Genomic DNA, 15268 nt, shown 5'->3' on the forward strand with positions numbered 1-15268 from the left:
TTCTAGTCTTTCTGACTTATTGCCTAACACCTTTGTATTGTAAAATTCTAGAGTTCTTCCAAATTGACCACCACCTCCTGAGGATTTTCTTGATTCTTTACAGCTGTGAGTGCCTTTCCTAAGCCCCAAACTACCCTGTTTTTAATGTTTATGTTTTGTATCTATTTACATGTGAATAAGTTGTCTTCTCCCTGTGGGCAAGGGCTAGGAGAGGGGGGGTTGGGTTTTTCAATCTCTGAATCCCCAGTGCCTATCATAGTACCTGGTCCAAAGATCCACAAAAGATTCCTAGTAGGTGACTGACTTCATGTTTCCTATGTACCAGCAAAAAATTCTTGCTAGTCTCCACCTCCTACCTATGGCCTTTGCTCAGACCATCCTCAGCATCTGCAATGTCCTCTCCTCATCTTTATCTCATGGAATCCTTAGCTTCCTGTATCTCAAGAAGCACCTGCCATGAGAAACCTTCACCCCTCTTCATTGTGGCTGGTGTTCTCTTCCTCCTCAAATTACCTGACACAGACTTCTCAGTATACATTAATATTCCTTAACATATAAGTGAGTTGCTAGTGGGGAAGCCTTCTTATTTTACCTTTCTTTCTCAGATCTTTATCCATATTAGGAACTTCTAAACAGAAGTAACCTTACTTGAATTCATACTATAAGTTCTAACCACTCACACCTACTACTCCCTTGAAAGCCTTGCTTTCTCTCCCTTAGTAGCTAAGTAAGTCACCAACAGGTCTCCATAGCCTGCCTCTGCTTCACACCTAGACCTCCCCTAAAACCCATCTTCTCCCCTATTTCTCCAGCAATTTAATACTCCTTGAGAAAGTCATGACAACTCCTCATTAAACAACAATCCCAGGTCTGGCAAGCCTGGAGGCCCTTTTTCCCCCCTATATTTCTCTCTTGCTTCTTTCACTCCCTGCCTTGTACTGTGATTATCTGTATATATGTCCCTGATGTCTTCAGCAGAATTAGGTTCCTGGAAGGCAGGGTCCATGTCATTTAAGTCTTTGATTTCTTTTATGTTATTTTATAATTCCTACTTTTCACTGATTCAGCTTGACTATCCCCATCCTCCCCTAAACACACACACACACACACACACACACACACACACCCCAACACACACCAATTACTATGAATTATGGCGATCTGCCTTATATGTGAATTTCTTTATCTTAGTTTGACACAAAGCACAATTCACTCCACTTTATTATAATCTCTGCATGGCTAAGAGTTGGCCAACATTGCCTACAAATGGAATTAAAGGAATACATACTGTCTTCATTTTATAGATATGGAAAACAGTGGCTATTTTTAGTTATCAAATTAGTTGGTATTGCTAATAATCAGTTGCAAGTTCCTTCTACAAGGTCAAACTACTAATTATGTGGTTATATCTATTCAATGATGATCCACGATTGCAGTGTGGCTGCAAACGTGTTTTCCTGGTTCTTTGGGCCAGGTTTGAATGGTCATTGTGCTGAACTTCCAGGAACACAGTCAAGATACTTAGCATTGACAAGTCACTTCTCTCTCTTATGTCTATCTTAGTGTTGTCAAAACTATTATAGGAATGGAGTCAGAATGTCATCCACTTTGAAAAAGGTATATAGTTATACAGGAGAGATGAGGTGGGGGAGCAGGGAAAGGGAAGATAATCTGGAAAATATAAGCCAACAAAACATATCAATAGCATTTTTAAGTGTAAACAGGATCTAGAGTTTAAAAGGAGAATAACCACAAGGCTTTCAAAAAACTGATTTAAGGAAGTGCAACATGAACTATCCCAGCTATTGACTAACAGCCTATACGGCTTGCAATTCTGGGGCATAAGAACATCTCTCGTTGACTTGATGGAAAATTGCAATGGCAGTCTGCTCCTGCTATGAATTTCTGTCCTAGAGTCTCCTCAAAGAGAGAGGCATTTAGTCAATGTGTGTGTGTGTACGGTTACTTCTCCAGACTCAGTCTAAGTTTGTAGGGCATGTCACTCACCTTCAAATTGGATCTGATATAAAACCAAAAGCCCTTCATATCAGCAGTTTCATGACAAATCAAACAAAATCCAGATCAACACCTCCAACATGCAGTGCACAAGATGAAGGCAGGCAGAGAGAGGAAGAGCATGGAGTGGCCATATGGCAATACAAAGAGGCAAGGAGAATAAATGCATTATGTACAACAGTGAACAGAGGCCAAAGCACACACCCTATTCCTTAGTGTCACAACAGCCATAAGTGGAAAGAGCAGGACTCCCCCAGTTCAGAACCTCCTGTATGTGGTCATACCCTGGGCTTTACCTGGGGAAACTGGTTTGTGTTCATCTGATGCCCTCCAACTGAGATACTTCTGAGGTACAATATTGAATTTGAAATCCCCCTAGCAGCTTCTAATTATTAAAGAATGACATAACTGGCTGATTTGAGTGTCACATTATAATAAAAAGAGCCCTGCTTGGGATTCTAAAGGCTTGAATTAAATCCAGATTCTGCAAATTACTATCTGTAAGACCTTAACCTGGGTCTAAGCCGCCTCATCTATAAGACAAAGAGGTCAGGTGAGATGATACCTTCAGTCATATTCAGTTGTAAAGCCCTCTTTGAGTTTATAATTGATGAAAAAATAAATGTGTTGGACATAACACTTCCTTGAGAGACAGGAGGAAGCATGATATCAGGTAGTAATACCATATTGTCCTTTCTAAAGGGCTGAACCACTTCCTGGCAGACACCAAAGCCTCAGGTACCTTAAGAAATCTATGAAAATTCTTTATGACAAGGGTCACTTTTCTGTCAGCTGGAGTCTGGAGGCATGCCCCTTTGGGGGCTGTGCTTAGCAATGGAATAAGAATGGTCATGCAGAGCAGCAAGGGAGGTCAAAAGAAAAGGTTCATGGCCAACATTTTCAAATGCAGCAGTTAGTATTCCTTCAGTCAATGAAGATCAGAGGTGAAGCACTTTAGAAACAGAATTATCTAGCAATTATGGTTGTAAAATAAAGTTAATTTTCCCCCTCTTGGGAATCAAATTTCTTGCATAGAATCATCTAAATGGTTCTAAAAATGTGAATAAAAAGTAAAAGATGCTTAGCAAAACTATATCTGTGAAAATTAGGTTCTTGGTTAACATGATGTAGTAATGGAAACAAGAATAAAATCTTTTTGGTTCTAGAGCACTTAAAGGTTGGCAGAGCACATGACAAATATTATCTCATTTCACCTTCACAGGAAACCTAAGCACTGTTATTATCCCCCATTTTATTTTATTTTTTTTTTAGATTTTTTTTTCAAGGCAATGGGGGAGTTAAGTGGCTTGTCCAAGGCCACACGGTTAGGTAATTATTAAGTGTCTGAGGCTGCATTTGAACTCAGGTCCTCCTGACTCCAAGGCCAATGTTCTATCCACTGTGCCACCTAGCTGTCCCTATCCCCCATTTTAAAGAGGAGGAAACTGAAACTGAGAACTGAACAGATTCTTCAGGGTCACACAGCTAGTGTCAAATGCAGGATTTGAATCCAGCCCAGGTGCCTCCTAGCTGCCAAAAAACAATGGATTGTAAATGATACCTGAGTCCCACCTTTGCCATTGCCTTGTGGGGAATTTTCCCCTCTAAGGATTCCTGTTTTCTCCCACCAAAAAATGAAGAGATAAAGAGATTGAAGTGTGTGGTGTTTCCAGCTCCTTCCTGCACTAACATTCTCCTGGTTGGGGCTCCATAAATCCACAATGCTCAAAGCAGAACACCTGTCATCAGAATTTTTTTTTCAATGTTCTCCATTACTTTGAGGGAGATATGGATTTCTAGGAGAGAAATGTTGAAAGGAAATGATGATTAACTGGAGTTTTTCCTGCTGTAAACAGATACAGGAAAGGGTCAAGTTTGAAAAAAACAACTGCTCATTTTCTTCAGATACTCATAGGAAAACAAACTAGCCAGAAGATTAGCCAACCAAAGAGGTTTTCATTTACTGAGTATCTGCTGTTCACCTAGCCTGGCTAAAGGGGATCCAGATTAGGAATGGGAAGAGACCCTGAGAGCTCATATCATCCAAGCCCCTCCCTTTAGGGTTAACCCAGAAGATGGAACTTATTAGCTCTAGTATGGGGGGGGGGGGAGTTGCAGGGGCAGGAGTCTAGGCACCTGGTGCTACAAGTGCACATTCAGCATTCTTCTCTCCTCCCACAGTCTCAGGTTGCCCTGACAGTGATAACAGTAGGGAAGAGAAGCAAGGTTTGCGCTAATTATAACCAACACCGGACAGAACTGTAACAGTCCACAAAGACAAGTTGGGGATGATCGAATACACAACTTAAGGCTGAAAATAGGAAAGTGGTTCTTATCTTTCCATCTTTTATCCTCTGGGAAGAGAATCATAGAAACTCTGGGTCTGACCCAGGGAGATTCTTCTCCCTCCCCACAAATTTTCTCTCTTAGGAAGCTCAATTAGTTCCACATGTGACCCTTATGGCTAATAAAACTAAAGACCTTCTAGATTACTAATTGGGGAGGCAATGGAAATGAAAGACATCAGGAGATCTAGGAGTTCAGAAAAATTAATAAAGATCAGAGATGGGAGCATTATCAGAGACAAAAAGCTGAACACTGTCAGGGTCTTTGATGGGAGAATCCAAGAGAGGCTTTCAGTCTGGATAGAAGCCCTTGATTCTTTATGTAGAACTTTCATATACACTAATGCTGGCACCCACAGCCCAGGGTCATTACGAGCATTGTTTTAAAGATGAGGAAACTAAGGCCTAGAAAGAACCCCCCGCCATGAGGATTATCAGCTGGTAAACAGCAGCATGGGATGAAAACAAACCAAGCTCCCTAAGCCAGACTCTACAAGGTGAATTCTTAGCTTCTAGGAGTTTTTCTGCAGCTCCACTCTCACCCAGCAGCTGCCTTTAGAGACTAGAAGAGAGTGGGTGGTTATTCAATATCCCAGCCTTCAACATCAGCAGGATAAGGAGGGTGACTCCCCTATCTACAAAAACAATGACTGGAGAATTGAAAAGTGATGATAACGAATGGATTTCAAAAGGGCCCACGCTTTCAAGTCCATGCTCTGCTTAGTGGGTGGTTCCCTCTGATTTGAAACTCTTGACTGGCAGGCTGTAGTGGAGATAACCTAAAGACCACAAAGGTAAATAGAGATACATTTCAAAAATAGGGATAAGGAATGTTGTTTAATGGTGCTTATTCCCAGCACCTTATACCCATCAAGAGAAAAGTGACTATAGCTAGGAAAGGAAGGGAGGGAAGGAAGGGGAGAGAAAGGTGGGGAGGGGTCAGAAGGAAGAGAGCTAGAGGGAAAGGACAGAGAAGGATGAGGAAAGAAGAGGGAAAGGCAAGGCAAGAAGAATCTTGATCAGCAGCATGCTTCTAAACTGAGGTCTGTTTGGTAGTTCTGCTCTAACCCAAACATATTACCTCTTTACACAATAAAACCAGAAGTATTCTGAGTAGTCTGTGATGTAGGATGGGGTCATTCGTTTTAAACAACCTGGTTCCTCTTACCCACCTGACCTCTCCAAGGGGACAACATTCCTTGTCTCAGTTGAAGGGAAAACCAGCTTACTCACTTGTAGTCCATCATTCCAGGCTGTGACTGGCTACCCAGGTGAGTTTTCAAGGTGAGGTGATTTAATGCCTCATATAATCAATAGTGTCTGACAAATGCTGTTAACACATAAGATCACACAGACAGATACAGGCAGAGGGACCACATCTCAATCCCAAAGCACCACACTAGAAGAGGTGACAAAAGAATCCAAAGGGCATGCAAAGAAGCTGCCACTGAGCAGCTGGGAGACTCCAAAGGGCCACTCACAGGCTGCTCAGTGGCCTATGCAACAATAATCGGGCTGCTTACCCACTAAGCACACCAAGAACCAGGTTAAGGACGAAAAATGAGCCAAGGATGATCAGACTAACAAAATACACCCAGGGCCATTCCCATCCTATTGCATCATTTACCTGTAAAATGTAAGGAAATCGGTTACAAGTTATCCAGTCACTAAAGAGCAGAGTCCCAGCTAGAGCTGCCACACCCTTCAGGCATTCTCTCTATCAGCCAAGTCTGGCCTGGGCCTCTCTAAATCTTTCCCCAAAGAGCCGGTTCTGCTCCTGAAAATGAGATGAAAGGGACCCAAGAAATTGGCCTTGTTCTGCACCCCCAATCCTTTTCAGTTGAAGGGACACAATGGTTACAAAGCCACTGATTTTATCAAGCTAGGCTTCATTTATGAACCACATAGTCAATACATTTTAGTCAATTAACTTTTTTGATAACTTTTCCTTCTTAGATGTCAGAGAAAGACAGCTTTCCTATGAAAAAACTCAAGAAGTCTGGATAAAATTTAAGACTAGCTAGAATGAGAGCAGGCAGATATACCATTTACTCTGTTTAGATGCATATGGTATCCAATTTGTTGAATGTGGCACCTTGTCTGAAAGCTCCATTTGATTTGGCCCCCATTTAGCAATGCCTGTGTGGTCTTGGCAACTGTCCTTGGGACTCTGCTTTCATGATGAAAGAGGTGTCGCTTACCCGCTCAATACACCAAGTACAAGATTTAGTACGAAAAATGACCCAAAGATGACGAGACTGACAAAATAGACCCAGGGTAACTCAAATCCCATAGCATCATTCATCTGCAAGAAATAAGATGGGCTTAGAGAAGTGGGTTATTAGAGAATTTAGTAAGGAAAATTCAGAATCAGTTTTTTTTTTTAAAGCTAAAGCTTTATATTAGAGATAGAATTCTACACATTTTTCTAAACATTTCCCAAGATTTGAATGAGAGGCAGCAGCAATAGCAGCAAATGCACATTCACTACAACACCCAGCACACACACACACAAAAATGATGAGTGCAACATTTAACTTCCCAAGAAAACCAGACTTGGACACATGGAAGGACAGGAGAATAGGGTTGTTTTAAGCTTTCTAAAAGGGATCTGACTAGGTTGGTCCATTTCGGAAAAGGCCCTGGACCAGGAAAAAAAAAACATGGCAGCCTACTTCCTAGATCACTTTGATAGGGACTGACTTTATGACCATCTAATCTTTGGATACAAAGAACTGTCGGCCCCACAGCAAATCGTCAGGGTCTTTTTCTTCCTTTCTTCCTTGCATGGGCAAGTGTCTATCTGAAGGGGGAGGGGAGGAGAGGGAATGGAACCAGCATCTACTCTATGTCAGCGACTGACCTGAGGGCTTTTTGTAACCCTGACTTCATTTGATCCTCATGGTCAACCTAGGAGATAGGTGCTGCTCTTATCCTTAGTTTACTGTTGAAGAAACTGAAGCTCACAGCAGTAAGGTGACTTGCCCAGGGTATGAAACTAGACAGTATCTGAGGCTGGATTTGAACTCATATCTTCCTGACTCCAGGCCCAACACTTTTGCACTGAGACTGACTGCCTCAAGCCAAGAAAATGACATCAGCTTGGTCTACTCCATAATGACCTACTTCTGGAGCTCCCAGAGTCCAAGGAGGGATCCCTCAAAGATGTTTGTTTGAGGCATATTTGAGTCTCTGGAGTTTGATCATGTGGGAGAGAGACTGGTCTTGCTCTGCTTGACTTCCGAGAGCAGGCCAAGGAACCATTAATAGGACTAAGCTAAAATAAATCTTATAAGGAGAGTGAACCCCAAGTGGATGTACTCTTCATAAAGTAACAGGTTCCCTGGGCCTAGAGGTCTTACAGTCAAAAGCTCAGATGATCACTTGGTTGAGAGAGGGTTGAAAAGGTCTTCTTTTCCCTAGTTGTCAGTGTTGAAGCAGACAACCCCTGAGATCCTTGCCAGCCCAGAGAATCTGTGAAACTCCCTATTCTCAACCTATTGAAAATATTGAGACTGAACTAAAACTTAACACTGTGACAAAAAAAACCCATATTCCTTAAAGGTTGAATTTTCTTGTCAGGGAACTTCCTGGGGACATTTTGGGACCCAATATGACCAAATTTTAAAAAAAGAGAGATTCCAAGCATCGCAAAAAGATATTGAGAATATCTGAGAAACAATTTTCCTTCTTTTTCCAAAGAATTCTTTCCTGCAGCTCTGTTCCCTACACATTCTAAGCCATCTGGAATTCTTGAATTAACTCTCTGAACTATACCTAAAAGGAGGGATTCTGGAGGAGAAAGGAATTCTCTTCTATTCTCAGATTTAGAACAATAACTAGTGGTTCTGAGCTACATTGAGAGAACTGGAAAGTATTGGAGATGGAGCCAAAGGGTCTGGGTCTAAATCCTACTTCAACCCAGCAATATGACAATGGGCAAGTCACCTAACTTTTTCTGGATCTTGGTTTCCTCATCTATAGGTGAGGTCATTGGACAAGATGACCTTTAAGGACATATCAAGCTCCAGTCCATGAGCCCGATCATAGCTGATCTGTAAAGTTAGTTTGCAGGTAAATGGAATCATCAATGCTAGAGGGCAGAGCAGAGTGCTACTCTCCTCTTCAGATGCAACATTTATAAATTTTGGAATCAAATGGAACAGCTCCTTCAAGCCAGCCCCTTTCCTTCCTGAATCCTCAGAGTGATTCCTAGAGTCATCCTGTAGTTCAAGATATAGGCAAATTATCATTGGGTACTTTGAAGCCCAAAACCAAGTGGAAAATTTCTTAAGTTGCTGATCAATGTCAAGCAAGAACAGATCCTTACCCCAAATACTGGGAATATTGTAATCAGAAGATTTCATCAGTATATTAGGCCTGGGTTAATCTAAACATCTGAATCCTCCCTCCTAAAAACAGTCTCATTGAACACTCTATATAAAGACTGCCTTTCATGTGCCTCTCTTAGGATCAAACCCGAACACTTTTCCAAAGTCTCCTACTAAGTATGTGATTTTGTGTGTCTGTTTTTGTTGTTTCACTTTCCTCTTTCCTTCAGGTTTTAGTTTTATAGTTTATAGTTTATATATTATAGTTTAATGCATTTTTCCATGTTGGCCAAATGAGGAAAACAACAACCAAAAACAACCCAGCATGCTGTTGATATCTAGGGAAAGGGCATTAAATCCCCTATGGAACACCTGTTTGGACACATGAAAAGTGACATGCTTAATGGAACTCCTATCAGTCTGCAATAGCTCACACTGGTAATTAAGGTAATGAATGAGCCAGTGCTGAGCCACAATTGTTTATCTAATTAAGCTCAATAAACTAATCTGAGCCGAAAAACAGAGGGCAGGCCTTCCATAGAGACACCTGCTGGCCTGTTTGGTGCAGAAATATAGAGCATCTGTGACCCAACGCAAAGACGAGCGGCTAGGGACCAAGATGGGATGCCTGCACCTGGAAGACTAAGGCTTAATCTTAGGATTCCAATGTTCTGGAGCACTTGTGATTTCCCACAGCTTCCCACACTTGAGCTTTCTTCCTTTTTATCTCACATCTTTCTGGCTAAAAAAAATGTCTCTAATTTTAGGTTCCCATCTTACTAGCAAGGCTAAGAATTCTTGTTGAAATGATTTCTGGGTGAAGTGCGCTCTGGATTCTCCTTGTACCCATCCCCAGCACCATCCTGTAAACCACAGCTTCTGGAAGAACTAGAGAAGGCAATATGTACAGCAGAAAAAGCTCTGGGTTTGGAGTAAGAAGACTTGGGTGCAAATTCTGGTTCTGCCATCTGCAGCACCGTTTTCTCATCAGTAAAATGAGGCACTGTGCTAGATGACTTGTGACACTCTGAACATTTAAAATTTGATATTGCTATCCACCTCTAGATGAAAATGTGATGGACTCTGAGGGTGGATCAAGACATTTTTATTTAGAGACATGATAAATGCAGGGAATTGTTTTGCTTGATTATACTATTGTAATTGGGGCTTTGTTTTTCTTGCTTTCTCAAAATAGTGGGAGGGGGAGGGGCTGGTGATGTGAGTAAAAATGTGGATCTGAAAATAAAATTGAATCTAAAAATAATCTGATGTTACGCCTATGATAGAGAGGACTCATATGCCTTTTTCCCATAGGCATCCAGAACCTGGACTCTTCTAAGAATATAGCATTTCTAAAACACTTATAAAATATCCACTCAGAGAGTGGATAACCATGAATTTACCTCTTACTACCAACTGCAAATGGAGACTATCTCTGACAATGAATCTTTGAAGCTTGCAAACAAGTAGCCCAAAGACCTATATATCCTTTAGTGGAGGACAATCTTTCTATTTCCAGATAGTCACATGGCAGCACCTGGGACAAAGTAATAATACTTGATGCCAGTACAATATGTTTTGCAAAGCATTTGGTAAACAGTATCTCATTTGATCTTCATAGCAAATCCATTAACACTTGGGTTTTTGTGGAATGAAAATTGTTAGTATAAGTGCTTGAGAGTTGTGGGCATTTTGTCCATATCTAGGAAGACAAGATTTGGACACAAAGCTGAATTCTGAGATTTCCAGTGATGTGGGGGGAGGGGAACAAAATAAGGCCAAAAGAATGATTTTTGAGTGAAGGTGGGTCATTATTCAGAGCAGGGGGTCATTATTCATGATTAGGCCACATGCTGTTTCCCCTAGAATAATGGAAGTTCCTTGAATGCAGAGTTCATTTCATTTTGACCTTCACAGGCTCAGCACATAGCAGAATGCCCATACACAGAAGACGCTCAGTATTTGGTGAAGCATACTGTGCAATATGTCAGATATCTGAAGGATCATGTTCAGTTATGTGACACAGCTTTCAAAATAAGCCTTTGCCTTTCATAAGCTAGGAAGCACTTAAAGAAGGGCAATCTCTACAGGACTATGGAAGACTTTGAATTCACATACCCTATTTTGAACAGTCAGAAGAACAGGAATGTGTGGCCTAGAGAAGAGAAATCTAAGGGTAGGGAAGTAGAAAGGAAAGACAAGGGAATGGCCTTCAAGCATCTGAAGTGCTGTCCCCTGGAAGGTTGAGACTCTCTTGGTTTAGAAAATGACCAGAAGATGGAAAGAAGCAAATTTGGGTTGATGTAAAGAAAAACTTTGCTAACAATTATTGTTATCCAAAAATCAAATGGGCTGCTTCAGGAAATAGTGGGATCCAATCCAAGTCCTCAAGCACAGACTGGATGAGGCCCTCCTGGGAACACTGTAGAAAAAAAGTTTTTCAGATATGGATCAGACTAGATGGAAACTGGTGCCATTTCTAACACTAAAATCCCATGTTTCTTATCATCTCCATTCTACAACTGAGGAGCCAGACCCACAGAGGTAAATGATTTGCTCATAGTCTCCCACCTAGTAAGTGTGAGAGGCAAGTACAGCACTCTGGACAGTTCCTGAGCTACCACCAAAGGTCAACTGGAGAAGCTTCTCTCTTAATGGTTTAAAACAATGTTGGATCTCGGCATCCCGGCAGTACTCGTGTAATGAGTATGAGAACTGCTGAGATAAGTTGGATAAGTTGGAGATGCCACTCTTGTGCTTGTGCTGTTGGTATGTGGAGCTTTTCTGAAGGGTTCCAGGAGCCAGGATCTCATTGCTATTTTCAATGGGAAACTATCTCAGTTCTAATAATCCAACACTCCATCATCTGCCAATATCAAAGAGGGAGCATAGTTAACTTCTCTTTAGAGCCTTTTTGATGCTGGAGGGATCTCTTCCACATCACACCTAGGGAAGAAGAGTTTCATGCTGATCGTATTCATATATCAAAGTAACCAATGAGTTTTTTTTTCCTTTTCTGTTCACATGTACCTCACAATAGTTCCTAAATGTCTGCATCTGAGAAGGTTCTAATTAGAAGGGACCAGAAAGGCCATGAAAACAGAGGCCCAGAGATATTCAGAGGACTTCTCTATGGTCACTCAGCTAGTAAAGAGGCAAGCTGGAACTAAGATCAAAATCTCTCCACTCTTGGTTGATTGAGGTCTTTCCATTTTGCCATCTTACCTCTGGGTCTAAACTTTCTGTAAATAAAATTACAGGAGTCTCAAGACCTCACTACTTAAAGAAATACATGAATTCTTTTTTTACACAAAATAATTCTACTGAATTGTGTATAGCCCAGCTATCCCATCTAGGTCTCTCCTTTATCACTTTCCTCCTTCCAATGCACCTTCCTCCCCCCCCCCAAAAAAAAATCATTTGCTTGCAAGTTTGGATTTTAGGCCAATGAGTTTCCTTAAAGTGAAGCCATCTATATTTCCTTTTTTCAAAATCTCTCATGACTTTGCATAAGTCTTTGGGAATTAGGGTACATGTGAGCTTAGTAGCATACTTCAGGGAAGTAAATGTCTCAAGATGTAAAATTATTCTACTCAAAGATTATTCCCACCACTAAACATGACTGAAGGACTTACTTTATATATACATATATGTATATATGTATATATGTATATATTTATAGCCTTCCTCTTTCAGGAAGTATTCAGAAAACTTTTCTTATAAATAATAACCTATTCATACTACTGATATAATCAGACAAAAAGAAATAATGGGACTAGCCTCAGCAAAAATAAAAAATAAAATAAACAAAGATAAAATTAGTTATGTCTAATACTTTTCCACTTGGTTTCTAAGAAATATGAAATGCCCTCTTCCCTGGATGCCTTTGGGATGCTCTGGAGTTGCAGAAATATTTCCCTTGTCATCAAATTCCTAAAATCCTAGTCGGAGTATATCCCAGAGTACAGAAAGCTAAGGTCCAGAGAGGACCTTACTTGGCTGACACTTTAGGGCTTGTTACCCCCTCTTCCTATCTATCCTTCAAAAAAAAGTCTATTCTTGACCTTGGGCAAGCCACTTAACCCCACTGCCTTGCAAAAAATAAAAATATATCTATTCTTGGGAGTTAAAAAAAATAAGGGATGATATTTATAATTTTTAGGAGGTTAAACACAAAATCAGACTTCCAGCTCATTTGAGTGGACACATTTATCTCACGGGTTCAAAAAGTGTCAGGCATTTCTAGAACTGCACTCTTACACAAGAAGCCATGATGTAAACTGTTCTCTGGAAGACAGGAACTTAACCTCCAGGGCTTAGATGCCTTATTTATAAAATGACTGTGTATAGACTGAATAAGTGGTGCTGAACCCAAATTGAAACGGGGGCCACTAAGGATTCATTCAAGTCACATTTTGACTTAGAAAACTACACAATAGTATCTATATTTTATTGTATTCTTATTTATTTTGTTAGATATGTGCCAATTACATTTTAATCGGGTTTGGGCCATGTTTAGTAATTATGTGACCATGACCCACAGCATTACTTTGGGACTAGATGATCTCTCTGGTCCCTGAAAATGCTAAAATCTCTCTAAGTTGGACAGACTTGATCACCACCATAATTGTAGGATGCCTTTAGGGAAGTGCAGTAAATGAGTCATGAAAATGAATATACTGTGTTTCCCAATATCTACCAGTGTTTGCTCATTCATCTGCGATACTCAAAAAGGCGAATGAAATTTCACAACATACTGGGAACTCAATGTGTATCTGAGAATCCTAGTGTCCTCACATACTACTCTCACAAGTATGAGACTCCACCAAAGAAAAAAGTATAGATCAGGGAAATCAAGATCCTTGAATTCCAGACTTTGCTCTTCCATGACATAACCTGATGTAGGGCCTTGGGCAAGTCACCTTTATACCCCATATGATTTGTTCTTCCCCAAGAAATCCAGAGAAAACAAGCTATGACTTCTACAATAGAACTACTCTTCCACAATTAAATGCCATTTAAAATAGCAGGTGATACTATCATTATTGTGAAATAATTCACCACCGAACTGTCATATTAGCAATAATAATAGTAATTACTATCAATTTGGGTAACACTAAGGTTTTCAGAAATTCTTCCTGCTGCTGCTGGTCCATGGAATTTCCTCTTCTTTAATTTTGAAATTGATAATGTTTTCACTGGGTATAGGACAGAAGAAAGGCCACAGTGAAAGAAAAGAATAAAGGAGCAAAAAATGAAATATTGTTTCAGCAATAATGATTCACCTTGATAAAAGGAGGAAGCTTAACCAACCAGCCAATAAGCATTTGTTAAGCCTATGCTAGACACTAGGGATACAGACACAAAAATGAGATAGTCCCTGCCCTTAAGGAGCTTACATTCTACCAGAAAATTGTGTCAAGAAAACCATAGGTTTTGTCTTTAAGTAAAATGAAAATAAAATACTGTTTCTGGGGCATTCTCTGGGTTGAGTCATGGTTTGAGTGTTTGGCTGAAGTGAATCTAGCAGTAGAAAATATAACTTTTTCCTTGTGACTTTGAGTCATGAAGTTTATTAGGAACCTTGGGAAGAATGTGACCTCAGAAGGCTGCTAATTAGAAAGCAGGTCCTGCCTTAAGTAAACCTTTCTCCACTGGATTGGTCCAACACACAAGTGTCTTCAGCAGCCACATTCTCAATTCAACCAAAAAAAGGAGTTTCAGTTCCTCCCTGGACACAGTCATCTACATTATAAGGGGCTTCTTTGGAAATGTAAATGAAAGAAAACAAACTGACACACATGACATACACACAATCTCAGACACGCTTCCAAGATAATTTAGAAAGTCAGACAAAAGAAACATGCTGAATGATGCTTAAACCACATTTTTCAAATTAGATCTAAACGTTTGGAGAGAATAATTTCTTTTGGATTCACCTTCTAAATACATACATTACCATCATTGCCAGCCTTCAGATGAGCCAAAGGGGGTACTTATCCAAGTTTCTTTCCTAGCATCTTAAAAAAGGTCTTTTTATTGGTTTGGGGGAAGAAGACCCTTTAGAAAAATCATGCCATGTTATCCTGGGTGGCTGTCATGATGTGTAGGGCTCTATGCCTCACTGGAAGATGTTGCTCCTTTATTTGAAGGTCTCCAATATATAACAATGCCCATTCACAAAAGTAACTGTCTACTAAATGCCTCCTAGTAATTAAAGATTAGGGCCATGCTTAATTCTACTTGGATTAAGATGAAAACTCAAAATGGGTCTGGGGTTAGACCGTTCTATATCAAGGAATGAAATAAAATAAAAATCATAGAACTTTGAAATCTCCTCTCCCGTTTCAGAGAAAATTAGCTAGGGAAAACTTGAAATGCTACTGTGTTGATTTTATTATTACTAATGATGTGGATGGTAGTAGTGGTAGTGGTGATGATAATGTTGAGATGATAATGTTGAGATGACCAAACCTAGATGGTCCAACCAAGAGTAAGAGTGAGAAGATATTCAGAGTCTTCCAAATCTCACAGTTTATATGGTTTAGCAGGCCTTGTAGCAAATTTAGAAGCCAC

The 15268-nt window shown here is 40.3% G+C and overlaps 1 protein-coding gene across 8 annotated transcripts in view; it reads right to left on the reverse strand.

The window, feature by feature from the left end:
• CACNA1D (calcium voltage-gated channel subunit alpha1 D) overlaps positions 1-15268 on the reverse strand; it is a 350522-nt gene that overhangs the window by 175309 nt on the left and 159945 nt on the right. For 6 of the 8 annotated variants that reach the window (XM_074199181.1, XM_074199185.1, XM_074199184.1 and 3 more), the window contains one exon: positions 5885-5988. In XM_074199181.1, coding sequence (XP_074055282.1) covers positions 5885-5988 — 104 coding nt within the window. Of the gene's footprint in view, positions 1-5884; positions 5989-6562; positions 6667-15268 lie in introns of all 8 variants that reach the window. The other 2 variants (XM_074199183.1, XM_074199179.1) reach the window with 1 other exon arrangement.

This window comes from Macrotis lagotis, chromosome 8, assembly GCF_037893015.1.
Source record: "Macrotis lagotis isolate mMagLag1 chromosome 8, bilby.v1.9.chrom.fasta, whole genome shotgun sequence".
Taxonomy (NCBI): domain Eukaryota; kingdom Metazoa; phylum Chordata; class Mammalia; order Peramelemorphia; family Peramelidae; genus Macrotis; species Macrotis lagotis.